General features: G+C 34.3%; 2 protein-coding genes across 3 annotated transcripts in view; one reads left to right on the plus strand and one right to left on the minus strand.

The window, feature by feature from the left end:
• The window catches only part of LOC149565253 (uncharacterized), a 176555-nt gene that overhangs the window by 135873 nt on the left and 17052 nt on the right, over window positions 1-23630 (plus strand). For both annotated transcript variants that reach the window (XM_089818797.1, XM_089818798.1), the window contains 2 exons: window positions 7923-7979; window positions 8140-8209. In XM_089818797.1, the coding sequence (XP_089674923.1) occupies window positions 7923-7979; window positions 8140-8209 (127 nt within the window). The remainder of the gene's footprint in view (window positions 1-7922; window positions 7980-8139; window positions 8210-23630) is intronic.
• LOC149565254 (uncharacterized) lies at window positions 14279-17866 on the minus strand. The gene is made up of 4 exons (XM_089817076.1): window positions 17612-17866; window positions 16149-17419; window positions 15663-16063; window positions 14279-15558 (listed from the first exon to the last, which is right to left on the minus strand). Exons 2-4 carry the CDS (start codon window positions 16291-16293, stop codon window positions 15142-15144), a joined length of 963 nt encoding a protein of 320 aa, XP_089673202.1. The 5' UTR covers window positions 16294-17419; window positions 17612-17866; the 3' UTR covers window positions 14279-15141.

A 23630-nucleotide genomic window follows, 5' to 3' on the forward strand; every position in this document is an offset into this window, starting at 1 on the left:
ACTTTTCCCAGGTCTTAATTAACATCATATCATATCAAAGAAATACAGTTAATACTTCATATTCATAGGAAGATAGTTATAACAGTTATGTTCATGTGAATGAAATTAATGGTTACAAAACAGTTAAATGGAAAATTTCATAACTAACAATTTGAAAACACTATCAATGATTTTAACAAGGGAAAAATCTACATAACGTAGAATTCAAAACCAAAATCCGTCTAGGGATGCTTCTGCATAACCCATGTTAATACATATATGCCGCTTAGGAACAAATAGCTATACCACTTTATCGAAACACTATTACCATCAAATACCATTATATCATTTAGGGTACCAAATTCCACTGTATATTTAAAACATCAAATACCACTGTATCATTTAGGATATCAAATACCACTGTATCATTTAGGGCATCAAATACCAATGTATCAATTAGGGCATCAAATACCATGGTATCATTTAGGGCATCAAATGCCATTGTATCATTTAGGGCATCAAATACCATTGTATCATTTAGGGCAACAAATACCACTATATCATCCCTTCTCCTTCCATTGCTAACTATGTCAATAACATTCAGTTAGGAAATACGCTCATATTGATTATTCACATAAATGGAAAACTGAAATAACTATCCATCAAATAAACCTATCTCTTGCATATAGATATATTCTATATTCAGTTGGAAGATCAACCGATCTAACTGGTTACCAATTACATTGACGAGAAAAGTTACTTTCATTAAAGGAAATAACTGAATCGATGATATAAATCAATCCATCATATTTTCTACTTATATAAACATTATCAAAGTAAAATACTTGTTACCAACAAATGTTTGAATGTATAACTCATCTTTGTCTGGTGCATGTCTTGCCATCTTGTGGAGAGGGGAAACATTGTTATTGGCTAAATTTCCCAAACGCGGACCCTAAAAAATATTCCTACAAATCTTGTTCAAGAAAGGGCCTCCCTACCCAGAATAGACATGGAACACCTTGTCCAGCCACTGAGCATTCTGGTTCTTAATTCCACCACTCGACTTGGCAACAGGGTACATATTGGACAAACATGACCTTTTCTTTAAAAATAAAGTTATCATATTAATTTTGATTCCTGTTCTTTGTTTTTGCAGAACTTCCTTTCCACCTCTTCACCCTCTCTCTTGGTCATCCAGCCGAGGTGAGTCCTAGGTGTTTGTTCGCAGAGGATATTAATTCATTTTTGAACTCAGCTAATGGAAGATAATATTTTAGTATTGGCATGAAGCCGTCCTACTTCTCTTAAGAAAATTCAAAGGATTATAATTCAGATTTAAAAGACAAGCTGATTTGAGAAGGAAATCATAGCATGACATATGTATTTGGTTCAAACTTAACATGGTTAGATAACTTGGTGTGCTAGATCGAATGAACTATTCGATAGACTCAATTTACTTCACAGTCAAGCATTGCTCATTGAAAATCCTTGAAACTATTTTGCATCCAGATTTTCGGATGCGGTACATATACCAAAATAAAGAACAAAAAAACTATTCACATAACCCAATCAATGAAGGAATGAATCTTGATAAATTCCGATTGGTCGGCTCTCGATAGTCTGATTTGCCAATACGGATTTCAAAATGCTGAGACCCCTTTAATAGCAAGAACATCAGCTTGGTTTGACTCTAAATTAGCCGTAAGAATAAGGAAAAGAAAATAGAGAAGGAATGGGAAAGAACCACAATATCGATCATGGCTACCAAACATACTCTCAAGCTTAAATAAAATAAGAACAATATGGAAGGTTCAATAGAAGTCGCGGCTCTTGATAGCAGTTACAAGAAGATTATCAGCTTCTTGGTTCACTAATTCAAAAGAAGGAAAATGCAAAGTGTACTTATCTTCTCCCATAGAGATTTGAAGGACTCCTTATTAAAAGAATAATTTTTAATTATATATATATATATTTGCACACACACACTCACATATATATTATTTTCAAATGGTGTCGTCATATTATTATGCTTATGTGCGCGCACACACACACACACACACACACACACACACATATATATATATATATATATAATGAAATGATGAGAATACCAACATAAACCATTTGAAGGTACGAAGTTCAAATATTTAATATTTTATTGATTGTCCAAATAACTCATGGTATTGTCCAATGTACACTCTTGCTTGCCTAATCGTTTACCCTTAGCCATGGTGATTTAAGATTCACACCTATTTGCTTAGTGATGGTGGTGCCCCTGTGCCCAATTCTTTTCTGACAATGTTTCCACCCCTTTGACGTGCTCCCTACAAGGAAAATCTCCACAGTTAAATCATATTACCATAACAAGTTATTAATCATAAACGATCATAACAACTAACCGCCTTTTCAATTCCCATGACATGATAAATAATCAACTTTCCAAAATAGTTTTAAGATATCATCGTAAAGGTTAGCATTTCATCTTCATATGAAATTATGATGATTAACCATTTTACCATTTCACATGATTGTAACAAATTTAACTGTCAACTGACTTTACGTGAAACCTCAATGACTATATGAACGGTTTAAATTGGGTAAAAAATTGGGATGTGACAGTCTGTCGGATATTTCAAAGCCTTTTTGGAGGATTGTTACATCTGCAGTACGTAGGATACACACTTGGTGGCTCTCAGGGAATGCATGGAGATGCACAAGAGGGAGAGAGATTGGCATTAAACCCAAGGAAAATGCAGGTCCTTGGTACCATAAAGGAAGTTGCTAGGACATTGTTTGCAAGGCAATACTAAAAAGAGACCCCGACAAGGTACAGGTGATTGTAGAGATGGAAGCACTGAAAGACATTGTAGGAGTGCAATTTTTCTTGGGGCACATAGGGTACTACAGGAGGCTTATAAAAAAAATTCTCAAGTATTATACCCACTAGACAAGCTTAAACGAGAGATTTGTATGCCATGGGGACGACATAGGAGGATGTATTTGAGAAGTTTAAGACATAGCTAGCAAGTGGGCTAAGACTAGCGTACCTAAACTAGGACAAGGAGCTCCATGTACATGTGGATGCATCCAACTTTTCCTTTGGAGCTTTGCTGGTGCAGGTGGGAGATCATGAGCTAGACCACTTGGTCTACTTTGCTAGTAGGTTGCTCTCTATGTCAAAGAAAAAATACAACACAACAAAGATGGAGGCCCTCAAAATGGTTAGCGTTGTTCAAATTTTTTTACACTACTTGTCGGTGATACCATTAACCTTCTATGTGGACCATCAAGATTTGATGTATCTTGACGACAAACCCATAATACAAGGGAGAGTAAGCAGATGGTTACTACTGTTGCAGAAGTTTACATTCACTAGCATTGTATGATTGAGAAAGAGCCATGTGATTACCAACTAAGCCTCCCTCATTAAGTCTGCAAAACCAGCAGATTGAGTGAATGATAATTTCCTAGATGTGCATTTGTTCCATATCATAGTGTTGCCAACGTGATACACAAGTGTTGGCGAGTATTATCCACAACCTAGTTTCTAAGGGATATGCCACCTAGAGAGAGAAGAAAGTTGGTTCTAAGGAGTAGGATATTTCATTTGATCAATTGATTGTTGTATAAGACGAGACATAACTGATACTTCGAAGGTGTGTCATGGAGGAAGAAGTCCTGAGTGTCCTTTGGGAGGCACATGAAGGTTTGACTGGCAGACACATGGGACTTGATAGTATGACTAGGAGGGTGCTATTAGCAAGTCTAGTGTGATGGCCCACACTATACAACGATGCCAAGGAGTGGGTCTTACACTATGACACATGTCAGTGGGCTGGTAAACCATTAAAACAAGACTTCATGCCTTTGAATCCCTCACAGGTGCAAGAGCTATTTGAAAGGTGGGGACTTGACTTCATTGGGCCATTGAAGGCTAGCAGAGCGAGGATAGATACATTGTGTTGGAAACAGAGTACCTTACCAAGTGGGTGGAGGTACGAGCCCTACTAGACAACTCCACACTGAGTACAACCCAATTCATTTATGAACAAATTAGCACAAGGTATGGGATTCTGATACAATTGACGAGTGATCAAGGGGGGCACTTCATGAAACCTGTCATTCATTTTCTAACCACAGAATTCAAAATCTTTCATTCTTTGTCAAGTCCATATTACCTGCAAGAAAATGGCAAAACAAAAGCAACAAACAAAATATTGGTTTTAGTGATCTACAAATCATGTGGGGTGGAGCAGGAAGATTGGGAGGAAAAGCTATCATCAGTACTATGGACCTACCGCACGATGTAGAAAGAAACTATAGACAAACAACATTTCAACTGATGTACATACAAGAAGTCGTGATCCTTGTAGAATTAATGTTTTTGAGCTTGAGGATCGCAATTGAGAATAGGCTAGAGGGTATGGAAAGCCTTTGGGAAAGGTTATATCCTTTGAATAAATTGGATGAGCTTCTGATGATGGCTTTTCAGTGGGCAATGAAGGTAGCTCAACAAGGAAGGAAGGTTTGGCATGACAAACACTTGAGGAGGGTACGGTTTACTCCAGGACAACTTGTATTGGAATATAATGGAAGGAGTGAAATGAAACAGAGGAAATTCAATGTTAGGTGGCTTGAGCCATACAAAGTGAGACAAACTGGAGAAAATGGGGCAATCAAGCTTTGGACACTTGGTGGACAAGAGATCCCAGATGCAGTTAACGGGTCGAAGTTGAAGCCTTACCATGAAAGGTGAAGCTGAGAGGAAGGGAAACCCATGCAACTGGAAAAGTACACCCCGTAAGGAGAATAAATAAATTAGAAAAAAAGGACAGCCCTTATTGTACAACCTTCCACCATACGATAGTTAACTTTGTGGGGACTCGACTTATGGGAGGTAGCCTCCATATGGTGATTCCCATAAGAGCTTGCAGCGATGCAAAATGCAGCTATACTATGTTAAAGGGATAGGAAAGCAATCGATACAGAGATGGAGGCAAATATATCACCGATGAAAGACAAATAGAGGGCACAGGGATGTTCGAGAAGAGGAAATCACCGTGATTGCAAGTTGTACAGATGGGACAAAAGGGAATTGCCAAGTCATATAGCAAAACAATGGATAGTAGAAGGCATTGTTGGAAACATACCTCTCGCATGGCGGCACACAAAAGACATGTCACATATGTGAAAAATGAACACAAACCTTTCTGTTATATGAAAAGGAGTTTCGAAACTAAGCATTCAAGGACACAGAAGGACAACCTCAAGAGGTGAGGATTCCATATGGTGAAGGACAAATAAAACAAGTGTTGTTAGAGACCACACAGACGATGTATATAGCTAACAAGCATAACAAAGAATGTTGGAGTAAAAGGTGTACAAGTTGAAGTAGTAGAAGAAGGCACGTGGAAATCAAAGGTGCATGGTAGAATTCTAGAATAAACACACTTGCTAATAGTCCGCAAATGGAGAAGGGCACACCGAAGGAGGCCACATGACACACCGAGCAAGAATGCGACACAACACACAATGTAGGGATAGTCATAACTGTGACATATTGTTTATCTAGTTCATTGTGCACATAGGATTCAAAAGTAGTAACAATTGAAGACTATAGTGATTATGATTCAATATGATGCTTTGTTTGGTACATGTACCCATTGATGTGGTGTATTAGGTTATGATTACCATTCTCAAAAATTGACTTTGTATAAGATCAGATATTGTATTGTGAGAGTGATGGTATAAAGCTACTAAGGCACATTGTCACTAAGATGCATTGATTTGTTATTGAGGCATACCAACAAGTGAGGCATTTGTACTTGTTAGTGAGGCACATTTTTCTAGTGAAGCATTTTTTTCTTTGAATGAGACATTTTAATTAAGTCAATGAGGCATATTGAGAGGTTTTACTCCCCAGGAGGGTTTCCACTTAGGAAATCTCGTATTATATTTTCTTATTATCTTTGATTTGTTTGGCTCTCTTGTTGATATGCTCTTCATATGTCGTTTAGTATTTATGTTCATTTGATTTGCATGAATACTTATTCATTACCTTTTAGCTTACATTCATTATAGCTGATTATGTTGAGTTGATAAAAAAGGTTCTTGAAGTCCTCACATTTGTTCTGTTTCATGTTTGTATAAAGACTATGCAAGATCTTGTGAAATTGATATACCACTGATTCACGCCCCCACCCCCAAACGCTCTTAGTAGCATTGTACTCAAACATAACCTTGGTGTTCTCTAACCATCTAGATGAATTTCCATAAATACTATGGACCAAAACACCCAAGTGACTTACTAAAAATAGCGAGTATATATAAATGGAGCCTGAGAGACTTCTAGAAGGTATTCCTCAAATAAACAGATGCATGAAGGTGGAGATTACTGAATAGACACCCAAAAGGTGAGGTGAATAACCATGAATTGCCCTCAAAGGGCCTCCTAATCGCCACATTAGCCTATGGGGAAATAATTGATGCTTAGGAAGGCACAAAAAATGGATATGTTAAAATACATTTTCAAAAACCTACTTAGTACATCAGGATTGAAATCTGCAATCATACATGTTTTTGGAGTGAAACTACTGTTCCCTTTTTACGAAAATTATCACATTTGTTCATTGTATTGACTCTAAATGAGTGTTAAAGTGTTAAAATATGATAGTAGTGATATTTAGTGATTGACATAGCCAATGAGACATTCATGAATTGAACAGTATATAGCTAACACTATGCACATGGGCTTATTGAAAACACTATAGACAAGGAGGAATGTTGTACAAAACAGTTTTGTATATTAGTGGAGTTTACATAGTCCCAAAAATGCATCGGCATAATACATGGAAAGAGAACCTTGGATGTATCAACTAATGTGGTAAACATAGAAAATAACATGGCAGGTGAAAACAACCAATTGAAATGGTCTAGTCATAGATTCATCATAATCATTACTAATCTTCAAAATTAAGAGTTCACATGTGCACTATGACCTAGAAAAACTCCCATTATTAAATATCAAGTCCATTCTTTAGCTGAAAAGAATGCAAATGTAAGATCCTAAGAAGGCACAATAAATCAATTTGTACAAGGGAATTTTAGTTTAAAGTTTAGGCATTGTTATCTTTATGGAGACCCTAAAAGCTAGATTTTGTTTCTTTGACAGTGAATTTAATTTGTTCTCCATGTTTTATTGGTTGGATAGGTGGAATAAAAAGATTGACTGCCCAATAAATTAAACTTCTTAGAATATACAATAGTTTTAATCAAATTAATCTTTAACAATGTCGTTGGTTTGATGTTGCACTGTGCTGCCAATAGTGCAGCAATGATCTTTTGGTTTTGAAACTTGATAGAAAAGATATTTAATATAGATTAAATAAAATTACTGTCTAAAGGTGTCATGAATAACTGAAACTTTCCTAAATATAACTTAAATAGTTTACACTCTGTGCTTTTATAGATTATGTGCCAATTTTACTCAAGAAAGTTGTATCCATTTATGTTTTCTAACAATGAGAAATTTTGACATCATTAGAATTATTACAAGTTTAAACAATATTGTTGGTTTGATATGTCAAGTTATTTATATGTCCCACAAACTCGATGATTTATTTTTCAACATTTGAACTTTAATAAAGTATATATAAATAAAACAAAATGGAAGTCTACCTTAAAATGATCCGCAAACTGAGTTTGATGGATTACATGCAAATTCATTCAATAAAGTTGCATTAGTTGGGGTTTCTAAGAACAACAAAATTCATCATCATTCAAAATTAGAATAGTCTAAAAGTCAAATTAGCTAAGAGACTTGCTTTTGGGCAAGAAAACTACGAAAACTGAAAAACTGTGAACTTTATAACTTGGCAGAGATTGGTAAGCATTATTCATTACTTTTATTGATGAACTGATCTAACTCTGATACTTTGCAGATGGGAAAGTGCAATATTGTTTTCATCAATTTTTGGAGGGATATGCTACTATGGAAGGTAATATTGTAATGCTACGTTGACAGCCTTATTTAGAAAACAGAAATTTGATGTTAAAATCAAATTGCAATATCTTAACTATACATTAGGTATTTCAATTAATGTGATGATTGGAAGACTCGCGCTGATGAGTTGATTTTGTATCTCTATTTGGTTGTAGCCAAAGAGTCATTGGTGCCATCAATGGGCTCTTGGTATTTGGAATTTTGATCTCATTTGCTATTCTTGTGGTACCTCTTTTTCTTCCCATCATTTCCTAAAGACTTCTAAGTGTTTTGTTATGCTGTCCTCTGTATGTGAATTAAATTGAAGTTAAATATAACCTCCCATGACAGTTATTTTAATTTGAGATTACTAAATGTTAATTTTGCAGGGAAAATTACTATTCTATAAAATTAAACTATACATTGTCAAGTATGTAATGCCCCCTTTCTGGATCCATTATAATTATTGTCTTTGAATCAATTCTAATATTCATAATAGTTATTTCAGTTATCAATTGATGCTATTATTTGGATTTGTTGATTGAAGAGTATGGATGTTAATCAAGTTGCCTAGATACCATCTAAGGACTCCCTCAAAGTTTATAGGTCCAAGCCCATTTCACAAAGCTTTATGGATCGCTGACCCCTTCCCTCTATTGGGTAAACCCTTGGATTGGATTTTACAAGCTCCTCCTTGATAACATAATACACTTCTTACCAAAAAATAAATAATAATAATAAATTTATGTGTGTGTGTGTGTGTGTGTGTATATGTATTATTAGCCCATAGTATACATAAATAAAATAAATTCATTTGATATTTAACTATATATAAACACACTAATTATTTATTTACCATTTTAAATTATTTTATATTAATTATAAATTATTCTTACTACAACTAGAACATTTTCATTTATTATAATCCAGTTTATATTTACTTATCTTTAATTCATTCTAGTCTTATATGTAAGACACAATAAAAAGGAATATATCCTAATATACCTTTATGGGGGTTCTTAATTAAAATTTACTTATCTTTTTGCCACTTCCTATACATAAACATAATGGTCTTGTTTTAATTTGACTTTTAGTGCTTTTTCCATGGGCTAGGTTTTCTTTTAGTTCTAATTATATATTTTCTTCCTATTTAATGATTGCCCTTTACTTGCCACTCTGGCAATATGTGTTTGAACATTCCCATTGTATTTAAATTGCCTATAAATTATGTAAGTTGGCTCGTATAAATATAATTCGTAGGTCAAATCAAGGCCCCACCTTGCATGTATTCTACTTGGTTCTGCTTTGTTTGTACATTTTTATTATATCTTCTTGTAATATAGTGCGTCATTTTACTGCATGGTTTGGCCAATAAAAAGTCACTGCTTTAAGTATGATTTGTTCTATCTATGTGATATTTATAATACCTGTATCGCCCTCAATGGAATATGTCCCTTAGCATCTCCGTTCACATATGCTAGGTTTATTAGTTTATTGCTTATTAACTTTTATTTTTTTATTTAATAATTCATTTGTTTATTTAAAATAATTAATTTGTTTAGATATATATATTAATTTTAAGTAAATATGCTCTATAAATCTATTTATCAAATAACTTTTTGTAGATGTTGAATATCATAATAGATGTCTAATTTTATTATTTAACCAATTATTTAGGGATATCAAAATATTGAATTTCATTACATTAGAGGAGAGATATTACAGTCCTCTCAAAAAATTGCTTGCCCTTAAGCAATTATGATTTTTATTGGCTAGCTCCTAATCGATCGATGACTCTTATTCGAGTTCCAAATTTGAAAGTGATATAATCAATAGTTTGAAGAGTGGAATTAAGTGCACCTACATCAAATGGTATGAGAGATTCCATTTGTTAATCAAATTGGTGATCATGAGATTGATTCTTATTTAAGTGATTGATTGAACATAGTCAATGGATTTGTGTTTGATGATCTGTTAGTATATGATGTCAATATATAGATTTCATAATCGTGAGGTGTTGAGTTGTCTCAAATGGTTCTAAACATTATTTGATTGACTTCATAATCGAAAGATATGGTATGATTGATCTTTAAAGCTTTCAATATCTTTTTGTGATCTCTTTGTTGATTGTTGTACGAGGATTATTTACTTTCAAGATTACTATGCATTGGTATGCATTTAAAAAATGAAATTGTTCTAAGAGGGTGATTAATAACCCCTAATAGATCTAATAATTATCATATTGGACTCCAGTCCTATTTTCTTCTTACATGCCCTCCTTGAGGTGAAATTCAAAGTTATAGGGTGCTAGATACTCGTCTGTGAGTAGGCTTCCTCAAGGCATTGGGACTGCATGTTCCTACCCTTCTTGGAATCTTTCCTCAAGGCACTAGAAACCATGTCCTTTCCCATCTTGGAATCTACCTATCTTGAGAGGATTTACCCTACCTTTCCCAAATCGACAAAAATCATTTGTATCTATGAACTTATATTCATAATTTTTCTAGGTTTCATTATCACCTGTATTCAATTGTTTGATCTTTTTATTGATTTACACGTTAATAATTGAATTTTACCTACAAGATGGCAATATCACAACTCTGATACCAATTGTAATGTCCCCTTTCCAGGTCCATATAATTATTGTCTTTGAATCAATTCTAATAATCATAATAGTTATTTCAATTATCAGTCGATGCTATTACTTGAATTTTTGGATCCAAGCATATAGATGTTAACCAAGTTTCCTAGATACCATCTAAGGACTCCCTCAAAATTTATAGTTCCAAGCCCATTTCACGAAGATTTATGGATGGCTAACCCCTACTCTCTATTGGGTAAACCCTTAAATTGGATTTATACAAGCTCCTCCTTGATAGCATAATACACTTCTTATCAAAAAAAATAAAATAATGATAGATATATTTGTATATATGTTTAGCCCATATGTATGCATACAAAAGATAAAATTCATTTAATATTTAACTAAATATAAACACACTAATTACTTAAATTTACCATTTTAATTTTTTTCTTATTCATTATAAATTATTTCATATTACAATTAAAACATTTTCATTTATTGTAAGCCAATTTATATTTACTTATCTTTAATTCATTCTAGTCATATATATAAGACACAAACAATAAAAAGGAATATATCCTAATATACCTTTATGGGGGTTCTTAATTAAAATTTACTTGTCTTTTTACCACTTCCTATGTATAAAGATAATGGTCTTGCTTTAGTTTGACTTTTAGTGCTTTTTTCATGGACTTGGTTTTCTTTTAGTTCTAAATATATTTTTTCTTCCTATTTAATGATTGCCCTTTACATGTCACCATGGCAATATGCGTTTGATCATTCCCATTGTATTTAAATTGCCGGTACATTGTGTAAGTTGGCTTGTATAAATATAATTCGTGGGTCAAATCAAGGCCCCACCTTGCATATATTCAACCCATTTCTCCTTTCCTTATTCATTTTTATTATACCTTCTTGTAATATAATGTGTCATTTTACTCCATGGTTCGGCCAATAAAAAATCACTTCTTTAAGTATGATTTGTTCTATTTAATTTTTTGTTGCTATTTTCCATTGGTCTATGTGGTATTTATAATACTAGTACCGCACTTAATGGAACATGCCCCTTAGTATGTTGGTTCACATGTGCTAGGTTTATTAGTTTATTGCTTATTAACTTCTTCTTTGTTTTTAATAATTAATTTGTTTAGAATTTTTATATTACAATTAAATAAATGTATTTTATAAATCTATTTATCAAAATTTTATTGTAGATGTGGAGTATCATAATAGTTGTCTATTCAAGATATCTGATTTTATTATTTAACCAATTATTTAGGGATATCAAAATATTGAATTTCATTGTTAGAGGAGGGATATTACAAGGTACCATGTGGAACTCTGCATTCATATCGATACCAATCTAGCCACCTCATGGGTTCTTTAATTTTCTTGGTTACCAAACTGTCTTAAGAAAATATGAAAACAGTGCTGCTCTAGGAGAAGCACTCATGGTAACTTTCGAAAACTAAAGAAAACAAAGATTAAATCACATGAAGACAACACACAACTAAATAAACTTGCTAATAGTCCTATTGCATATGATTCTAATGACCAACTGCTGGTTTGAATTCCCTTAGGGCCTGTTTGCTTGCTAGAATAGGACTAGAAAATTTGGAATACATTTTCTATTTTTAGTTTGGTTCATCAATTGGAATAGGGAATAGTAATACATATTCCCATTTTGCCTCTAAAATGAGCGTATACCCATTCCAAAAATTAGTTGTTATTGGAATAGCCATTCCTATTCCCAATATGCATTCTTATTCTCCATTCCTATGCCTGCAACCAAACAGGCCCTTAGGGTCCATTTGGTTGCTGGAATTACAAAATGCTAGAATTCTGCAATACTGAAACTAGCCCATTTAAGTAGTTCTAAATCTGAAAAATGATTTCTGGACTATGGTTGGAACCGTTTGGTTCATCTAGAAGATGAGGGAGAAGATGTATTTTCTGCATTTGGTTTATGGAATTGGAATAATGTTTTTTTCTATATTTTTTATTTTTTATTTTTTATTTTAAATGTTTTTATTTTTTTGAATAAGGTTAACTTTTAGATTTTAATGACAAACCAGCTAAGCTCATTTATGCAGCTTCTATAGATCTATCAAATTTTCTTAAGGAGTACATCTTTGTGGGGCATTTTGCTTTTACAGGTCGCTATGCTCCAATTCATAATATTTTATCCTAGAATTTCTCTTCCATAAGCAATGCCTATCTGTGTTAAGTAACATGGATCTTTTCTACAAATGTAATAATATGACCATTGTGATTGATATATTCCAGATGTAGATTTGGAACTCAGATAAATATGAGAGAAGAGACATGTCTCCAAGGTTTAATCATCATTTAATTAATATATATATTTCATAATATTAATTAGTATAATATATATATATATATATATATGTATATATGTATATATTTATTTATTTATTTATTATATACTAATATATATTATTATTAGATGAATATGTATATTTAGAAAATGATGATTTACCAATAACAGCAATGAATCTCAGATCGAATTTATCTGACTGAAGCTACATCTTTAACACTCCCTCTTAGCTAGGGAGGATTTGTAGAACACCTTGTACTCTCAAGTATATGAAGAGATATCGACTAAATGTGATATTCTTGGAATGACCATATATAAGGATATCAACATAAATCCAACAACTCACACATATATATCAACATATATTACATATGGAATTTGCTTCAATTCACTATGAGGCTAAATCTTCTAGCACTCTCTCTTTGGCAAGGAGAGAATTTCAGCAATTATAATACAAGATTTGAATACCACCTCAACTGTGGTCTATGATAGATTATGGGGTCCAAAAAGATCCAGCCCGAAGAACCATAATAATGTGATTTTCATGGTGTCCAACAATATCCGGTCCAAAGAACCATGATGAGTTGGTTATCAAGGTGCCCAACAAAATTCCCCCCAAAGAACCATGATAACACTTGCTCTTAGACATCCAACAAATTTTGGTGTTATAGGTTAATATAGCATATCTAGGAGATAGGTCAAACTATTGATAAGATCATCACCTTATAATAGTTACCTTTTGTTTGTTATGAAAACTTTTGACACTCCAGGACAGCAACTTAATGTAGTTTGTTATGATAATAGGTCAAACTATTGATAAGATTGTCACCTTTTAGTAGCTCCCCTCTAAATATATACATCAATGAAAGATTGTCACCTTTCAAGACATAATCACAACAACAATATGTAGTAACTCACATGATATCCACGATGAACCAAGGTAGAGGGTGGACCCACCATAGCTGCTACTAGAGGGTGGAACAAGGATTTTCACCTCAGACTTCTTATAGAGAAGAATACATTACAATAAGTTTTACTTAGAACTTCTCCTCATAGAGAAGATATCATTTGCAAAGGATCGCACTTCAAAAAATTTCCTCTAAACATCAATCCTAGGCAAAGTAACAAGAATCGGAATTGGATCGGAATTGGCAAGGCCGAATCGAATCGTGAATTGGCAATGAATCGGCAAATTTGTAAAAACCCTTTAAATTTAAAGATTTTAACAATTTAAAACTTATTTCATGCACCCTTTATTGAATATAACTTAAACACACTATAACATCATCAAATAGAGGTTAAAACTTAACATACATAAACATGGAACATAAAATCCATCACATATGTAACTATGTTATCTAAAATGTAAATTGTAGGCTAGCTGAAGTAAATAGAAATCAAATGATCACAATGATTTAAATCATAGAATGTATGTAAGATGATCCATAAGACATCAAATCATAAATGTATGTAAGAATCTAAGATGAAGATCCATGAAAGTTTGAAACATATGTCTATCAATGATTCAGTATCAATATCTGTAAACAAAATATAAAAACAAGGCTCCAGCTCAAGCCTCAGACTCATAGTCATCATCATCATCCTCAACATCACCCTGAAGCTCGGCTGCAGCCTCAGCCTCAGCCTCTGAGTATCCAGTCTGCCTAGTAGCAAGGAGTCTAATGTAGGTCCTAGAGGACTACCGAGCCATATCTCCCACATGTAAGATGGGCTCATGAACGTCGCTAGGGCCTGTGCCTGTGCGTGCACGTGTGCGTCTACCAATGCCTGAAGAACGTGCTCTAGCTGCCTCAGCTTCTATATCCACCTGGTCAACCCACACACGGTCTTCCTCAGTGAAGACTGGATCCACAACCTCTGTGAGCCACTCTGATTCTGGATCAATCTCCTCCAGAATGATCGGAGAGGAGTCAGTGCCCAAAATCTGTCTGATCCTAAGACGGAGGTTGTAATGAACAAAGACAATATCATTCAACTTCTGCACTGTCAACCTGTTTCTCCTCTTCGAATGGATGTGCTCGAACATGGACCAACTGCGCTCACATCCAGAAGCGCTGCTTGGCTGACTCAGAATACGAATGGCAATTTTTTGAAGTTTTGGGGTTGTGGCCCCAAACATTTGCCACCATTGAAAATAGAAACAATTAGTCTCATTTACAAATTACAAGTTAACTCTAAAATTACATAATCAACTTTAAGATTAGAATCTAGATTCATGAACATTGAATATATTATTTAATTTTTACCTGGCTGTAGTGTTGTCTGAGCATTTATGGCCATCCTGCCAGAGAAAAGTGGCCCCTCTTTATTGTTGAACTGGTCTAGCTCAACAATCGCAGCAGCGCTATATTCATCGCTACTCAACCTCTGAATCACTGTGTATAAGCTAGTGAGAACCTCCGCATCTGCCTTAAACTCGGGACGGAAACGATATGCCGGATTCAGAAAGTAAGCTTCTGCATGGATGGGTCGATGGAGCTGATTCTGCCATCTCCTATCGATGATGTCCCAAATAGGGCCATACCTCTCCTGCACTCCTGCATATTGGGCTCTGATGGCCTCCTTGGCCCTATCCATGTTTTCATAAATGTAGCCCATAGAGGGCTTCTCCCCATCAGCAGTTCGTAGCAAAGCTACAAGGGGCTCAGTGACCTACATATAAAGTAAAACAAAAAACTTGAGTCAAAACTTAAATATAAAATAATATAATTTAAAGTAAAAGTAAAATACTAAATGTTAAATTGCAATAAATTTACCTGCAGGATTTCTCTAGCGGGTTTCCAAAAACCATCCTCATCAAATATGCAATCCGCCACATCTATCCCTACAGTGGTCGTAGCATAGGAAGAGGAAATCCACTCCCGCCCAACAAACATGCTCCTCAATTCATCCCTTGATGTCAACAAGGACTGCAAGGTGATGAAATTCGAGGCAAACCTCGTGATACCTGGGCGAGCTAACTCTTTGCCTTCTGTGTACTTCCTCATTGTGCTAAGGACAAATGAATGATTATAAATGAATTTGCATATGTTTTTTGCCCTTTCCACACATGACTTGACAAACTCAAGTTTGTCAATTTCCTCCAACATGAGGTCAATGCAATGTGCCGCACAAGGGGACCAAAATATGGTGGGGTGCCTCTCCATCAAAAGTTTACCTACAACAATTTTAAGTCAATTAGAAATTCAAATTTCAAAATTCAAATAAATTTATTTTCAAAACTTGAAAAGTTAAAAGTTTACCTGCAGCAACATAACTTGCTGCATTATCCGTCACCACCTGGATCACATTTTGTTCTCCCACCTCTGCTATGACTTCCTCAATAGGCTCACATAAGTATGTGGCATTTTTTACATGTGCGGAAGCATCAATGGATTTGATGAACATGGTATATCCTACAAGTAACAAAACAACGAATTAGAATATTAAAATTAAATGGATCATCAACAAATTAGCATTCAACAAATCAAAATTTACAATTATGTATGTAGGAAAGTAGAATGATCAATTACCTCCACAGGATACAAGAAAATTGAGGAGTGTTCTATTCCTCTTATCTGTCCAACCATCAGTCATGATGGTGCAACCCTTTGCAATCCACTCCTTTCGGTTCTCCTTGAGCTCAGCCCTCATGTCCTCTACCATCTCATCCAAGAGGTATCCGCTCAACTCAGCCTCAGTTGGGGCTTTAAACCCCGGACCACAAATAGCAACCACGTCTATCATGTTCTACCAATAAGGAGCCCTGTCACAAATAAAAATTTAGATGTCAAAGACTCAAATTATAAAACAAGTAAATATAATTAAAGTTTTACTTTTACTTTTAATTTTAACTTTAAAGAAAACAACGAAAAAAGAATCAATTACCTGGCTGCAATAAATGGAATGTTGCAAAAGTACCAAAATTTGCATATCTCCTTTCTGGCAGCATCATGAATTTCCTTGTTCAAACCCATGCCCTCAAGCGTGGGTTGGGAAGCAGGAGTAGTGCGGGGCACAAAGTAACTATCCATTCTATTTTTCCGCACTCTAGGCTGCAATAGGTTGGTGTGGGACTCTGTCTCAGTATGTGACCGACTAGCACTAGCACGAGTAGAAGAACTAGGATAAAAAGGAGGCCTAGAAGAACCCTCTCCAACACAACCTACAGATGCAGAAGCTGATGCAGATGCAGATGTGGATGCGGCTGCAGATGCGGATGCGGGAACATGGGAGCCAATACCCCTTAACCCTTCAAGTTGCATTTTCCTATTGGCTTTGTCTTTTTCAATTTTTTCTAATGCCATTAAGCAAGTGCGTTTTGCCTCAGGAGTTTGGTGAGTGCGAATTGTAACATCGTGTCCAGGTATAGCAGCAATGTGGTATTTCAATCTATAAATACCCTCAGAAGTTATTTTTTTTTTACAAAAAATACATTTTGTTTGATATTTGGTTCTTCCAGGAAACTCTTCGTTATATTTCCAACATTCATCTTTTCTACCCATTGCGAATTTGCAAAAAATGAAAGCAAAGGCTACTGCAATAAAAATTTATATGTAAAATATCAAAGTCTGAAGCTAATAAAAGCTACAAAACAACAAACCCTAGTTTGCAACTTAGTAAAAATAAAGAACATTCAAGATCTAAACTAAAAATCTTGAAAACTATAAAAATTTAACAAAAAATGCATAATACACTAACATGCAAAAAAAAAAAGAGCACTTACCTCTTGCAAATGAGTTGAGGAGTGTTGAGATTGGCTCCCTAATGCTCCCAATGCAATTGATGGCCTCCCCAAATGGATTGCTGATCTCTTTTGTACTCTTTCTTCTTGCCAGTTAGAAACCTATGGCTTTTCTTTTCTCTTCTTCTCTCTCACTTTTCCTCTCTTCTACTCATGTTAAACAAATAGAAGGCCCTTTAGGGTTATAACAAAGAGAATAGGTCAAAAACAAAGTAAAAAAAACAAGCAATTTTTTAAAATTTTACAACTCTATACTTTATTGGTCGCGGGCGATTCATGCCGATTTTTTCAGGCGATTCATGCGATTTTTTGGATGAATCGCCTGAATCGGCGATTCACCTGAAGAAATTGGCAATGGCGATTTTCGACTCCAAAAAAATCGCCATTGCTGAATCTAATCGCTGAATCGCTGATTCAGGCGATTTTATGGCGATTCTCGTTACTCTAATCCTAGGAAGTCAGGTACTCTAGTTACTTCCTCAAAAGCTCTCTTCACCCAAGGATGCCTGTTGAACTCCCTCTAAATCTGATATCAATCTTCCAACTTTCTGGTGATAAGTCAATATTTCCTCATGATACACTAAAGAGTAGGCCCATCAAAATCATGCAGTCACACGTGTATTTTTAGACTCCCTCTGAATATCAATCTTCTGATTTCCTTTGAGGAAGTGTCAGACTCCCTCTTAATGTAGAAGGATACTCATAATCTCAATCATTAAGGTATTCTCTTCAAAAGCCTCACTTTATCTAGCCTAATCATCAAATGGCTAATGAATTCTAGATCATAGCTTATTTGGAGCTACCGTCATAAGATTGAGTTTTGCACAATATGCCTAATGTACCATTCTTCTTTTCCTGCAAGATCATCTTTAAGTACAAAGGAAAAGATCAAGAAAATAACTTATATAATAGAAACACAAATAAGAAAGAGACTATAATGAATAGATGAATGTAATGCTTCAGAATGATAAATACTTATCTGTTCATCAACATCCTTGATATTAATTCCTCCAATGAAGGTCCATATGCTTCAAATCAGAAAATGCCTTCAATGGGAATGACGCATTGGTTAGGGTAATTATTCACCTCCCCACAATGTAAAATTCCCACATATTTTTGTAGAGTTTTTAGTCTTTCAGGGATAGATCATAAGAAGAAGTTAATGTTTTCTTCGTAAGTCTTTGTCCCTTCACAGCTTGATCAAGACTCATCAATTCCATAAACTTCAATGTTGACTTACACCAATTTCATGTGGTTACTTTCCTGTGAGCTAATCTTACTACAAATTCATTCATGATGTGACAATCTGTTGTTGCGATGATTATATTTCAAGGTCTTTCGAATAATCAGAACACACGTTCCTTCAATATTATTGTTATGTATGAATTTAAGTCCCCATCTTGACTTCACCATTTCCGGTAAGGCTTGCAAGCTTCAGACTAATATAGAAATGCCAATATAGATTCTTTCTAATGTTAAGAAAAATATTATTGATCCTGCCACAAAGGATCATGGCCAATCATCATCATAAGTATAACATCTTTCAAAAAAATTATTCCTGTCTCTTGATAGACAATTAATAACCTCAACTACTAATGTTTCATTGTAAAGTATTACAACAATGTATTCTTTTTGACAGTAGATATCGAATTGTCGTATGCCTTCAGCTTATAACTCCAACATTTCCTAAATCATTTGACTTGCACTACACCACTTCAAAGTGAGTAGCATGGATAAACATGTCGATGACCGATCAAAACATTTTTGTATCAGAGCCAATACACCACTTCGTAATATGGTATCAGAGCTAATACTCTAATTTTTTTTAAAAATAATTATAATTTCTTGGTTCAGATTATCTGCCTTTTATTTTTGAAATTATTTACACGCATATTTGCTTCCAACTCTCTCTATAATCTAACTAGGGTTTCCATTCTAAGAGATCTGAATCCGTTGACTTCTAGTTCGGTTCTGCAACCCATTTTTGTCCAGATCGTATTTTTTTTGCACATTTCAGCCATTTTCTGTGGTTTTTTTGCAACAGGGTCATTTTTGTTCAAAATGCTAATTTTCAGGTTCAGAATTTTTTTCAATTCTAGATTCTTGGTGGGTTTTTGAGAGCTCAACTAGGTTGTTAGATTTTTAGGGTGCCTCAATTTTTGAGCCAGCCAATCCAAAAACTGACAACATATTCTTTCTGGGATTTTCGAGCTCTCTTCTAGGTCACCCTTCAAATTTTTTGGGTCTCTACTTTTTGAGGGTTGCACGTACTTGCATGTTTGTCACATGTACCTGAATGTTGTTTGTTGTTGGCATTAGTGACAACACTTATTCAATCCTGTATGGTTACCGAGCTCATCACTTAGTATACAGTTTATACCGAGCATTCAGTGGTTGCCAAGTAAGTTCATCAGCTAAGCAGTTCATACCGAGCATTACTGAAGCTATCGAGTGAGTGTGCGGTCCAGCAGTGTTTACCAAGCAAGTAGTGGTCACCTAGCTTCACAGTGTCTACCGAGTGATGGATGTGTAGTGTTTACTGAGTGAAAGCAAGGTAAACAAAGGATTCAGTATCTACTGAGTCTCCAATGGTTACCGAGTTTGAAGCTTCTACTTCGACCAAGTGCATGACGATGCCGAGTAATGCAATGGATGCCGAGTATCTGAAGGTCACCAAGTCAGCTTACAAAACCCGAGTTTCTACTATTTGGCTGACTCAATAATATTTTGTTTACTTGTGTTTTAGCCGACCTTGTAATTGTAAATATTGGAATGGTATATATGTAATGTATTGTATCATTTGCAACATATGCATGAGTGTATCAAGGAATGGATATGTAATGTTTTGAGAAGAGTGAATGCGAATCAACAACAAAGCAGAGTATTCAGCAAGGTCTACAAGGAGCAGTAAAGTTATATCAATCACAAGCGGTGATCTGTACTTCAAGGATCTAATCAGCAATCAAGTTGTAAGTTAGATCTACTGTTTCATCCTAACAGGTGAATCAGTTCTCTAAATCCTTTAACAAGGTAGACTTAACAATCTTTGTTTAAATCTCTTAACAGAGTGCATACTTCATTGTATGTTTGTAAAACCTCTAACAAGGTGGATCTAGCAGTCCAAATTACTCTTAATAGGGTAGATCATCGGAAGTGGTCAATGTAAGCCTTAACAGGCCAACTTTATATTGCAATAGTGAAGTTTTGTGGGTATCATCCCCACCCCAGTTTTACTTTCTATTTGAAAGGTTTTTGGGTCACCAAATTCTGTGTTATGTGTTATGAATCTTTATCTTTTCTCATGCATGCATTAGATTAGATGAATTAATGATGAATGGATTAAGTGTTGAATTAGTTTAAAGTTTTTGAGGTTACTGATTCACCCCTCCCCTCTCAATAACCTAGCTAGTCTTGATTATTTCCAACAGTTTGCATGCGTTACTTTACCATGCAAAGTCTCGTGTTTTGCCTCCCTTAAAAATTCTAGTGGGTTTTCTTTTCTTTTTTTCCTCAAAAATAAAATTCTGATGGGTTTCCATATTTTTTCCCTAATTTTTTTTATGGGTTTCTATAAATTTTCCCTTAAAAAATTATGATTTAGTAAAGTTTTATGGGATTCCTTTATGGGTTTGTAATTTTTTCATTAAAAATTATCTGTTGGGTTTTACTATTTTTCCTAAATAAAAAAAATGAATCTTTGTAATGTTAGGTTTTGATTGATTTTTCACCACAAAAATCATGTCGGGTTTTAAACTTTTGATTATTTTTTACGTCAAAAATCATGTTGAGTTTTGATTGTTTTTTCACCTAAAAAACCATGTTGGGTTTTGATTGATTTTTCTCCTAAAAAAATCATGTTGGGTGTTGATTGATTTTTCACCCCAAAAATTGTGTTTAGTTTTTTCGATTTTCTCTTGAAAATCATGGCTTTTTGTGGTTTATTTTGGAGCATTATGCTCATCTGCACAATTTTGGAGCATAATCCAAAGTACCATTAGTAGTCTTCTCAGCAGACATCCTTTGCTCCAGATTCAAAAGGCTCTTGGAAGAAAAACATTCAATGCAACTATTGTGAAATGTCCCTTTACTGATTTTTTTATGATATTTCCAGCCTCAAATCAGAACTTTTAAAATCAAACAACCAATATTACAAAGATCTGCCAATTTCCCAATAAAACCCAAATCGGGTATGTCCAAATTAGTGCCAAAAACTTCACAACTTCACAAATTATTAATAAATCTGAAAATGGACATTTTTACAGAAATTTCAGCAGCATAACAGCCTACAAAATGACATTTCCAGATTTGTATAGCCTTTACACAACAGCTCACAAATGTAGGGCAAAACTATGCTCAACCGGGCTCCCGAAATTAACACAAAAATGCCCGGAAACACCACAAAACACTCATAAACTATTTCAGAAGTTTAATCACGACCCAATACATATGTTCAGCTCTATTTTAACATCATAAAGTCTGAAATACAGCAGCAAACCAAACTGATATGAAACACTCAGCTGAAAACTCAAACTCAAACCAAAAACAACCCCGAAAACACCCAAATCGGCACTATTCAGCACAAGGGCAAACTCTGTATGAGCATGCACATGGAATGGCTTCAAACTCCCGTCCTTAGCCTTCCTGGAAACCTGCAAACTCCTGTTCTTGGGTCTCCCTGGAAACCTGCAAACTCTCGTTCTTGGGTCTCCTTCTCCACAGGTTTGGCAGCCTCTGAAGAATAACAAAGAAGGAGCAAAAATCAAGTTCTGGAATGAGCCCAAAATGCCTCCAAACCCCTTAAAAGAGGGCATAACTGTAACTCACATCCAAGAGAGGTTAATGAAACTTATTTTAATAATAATTTTCATTTATTAGTCCAACGGTTTCCAAAGATTAACCCCCTTTTTCCGAAACTTCACTTTCTTGGGCCTGCCTGCCTTAGCAAAGATTTTCTTTTTTAATTATTTGAAAAGGGGACATGACATATTGACACAAGTTTGGGCACATGAAGGTTGAATGTTGGAAGCGCTTAGTTGCCCTATCTAAGTAATCTGGTTCGCAGCCGATAACGAATAATGCGGAGCCACTTGAGTAGACATAATCTGCCTTTTACACTTTTCGACAACTTCGTGCTTTAGATAGATTAACCATTAAGGGAGGGTACTATGATAATAGATAGTTTCTATTATCTCTGTTTAGTATGTAATGGTTATTTATTGTAATCTTCTGTAAATATTAGAACGTTTAGATAATATTTAGGTTTTTGTTTGTAAAATAGAATGTTTTAATTCTTTACGATTGTTTTTTAAGGAAGCATCATTCAATCTCTGGTATAAATTGATCTGTTGATCACTATTAATAATAAGCAAATATTTTCCAATTACTTCGTTATATATATATATATATATATATATATATATATATATTCATATTCAATTTATATATATATAAACTAATTAACCAATGGAATCAAAGATAAAGCAGTAACCATTTATGAGGTGAAATTTATATGGGAATAAACCTGCTAGTACATTTTACTTAAATATAAATATATATGTATCTCATATATATTGTATATAAATAAGGTATAATATTTTAATGAGGAAAGGAGGGATCTTTCATATATAATTGTCTATAAGATTAAAAAAGAATAGGATTAAGGGAAACTTTGTATAATAACATATAATCATAATGTTTATTATTGACTATGATTATCCATTCATAACTAAACTTTAAAAACAGTTTATATCCAGATTTAATTATTATATGAAATTTGTTCCTATAATAAATTTATGTATGAATAATGAAAACAATATCATTGAAATGTACAACTCAATTGAGAAGATTAGAACAGTTTCTAAATATTTAAATCTTAATATAAGCCTATTTTTAAATTAAGGTTATGAAGATATAATCATAATGTTTATTATTTACTATGATTATCCATTCATAACTAAACTTTAAAAATAGTTTATATCCAGATTTAATTATTATACGAAAT

The sequence above is a fragment of the Cupressus sempervirens genome, chromosome 3 (genome assembly GCF_028749045.1).
Source record: "Cupressus sempervirens isolate cs-2001-9-10 chromosome 3, ASM2874904v1, whole genome shotgun sequence".
Taxonomy (NCBI): Eukaryota; Viridiplantae; Streptophyta; class Pinopsida; order Cupressales; family Cupressaceae; genus Cupressus; species Cupressus sempervirens.

Coding starts and splice junctions, on each gene's coding strand:
- LOC149565254 (XM_089817076.1), bottom strand. CDS start 16,293: ATGTTCATCAAATCCATTGATGCTTCCGCACATGTAAAAAATGCCACA. Junction 16,064..16,148: donor AGCAAGTTATGTTGCTGCAG/GTAAACTTTTAA, acceptor AAATTGTTGTAG/GTAAACTTTTGATGGAGAGG. Junction 15,559..15,662: donor CCGCTAGAGAAATCCTGCAG/GTAAATTTATTG, acceptor CTTTATATGTAG/GTCACTGAGCCCCTTGTAGC.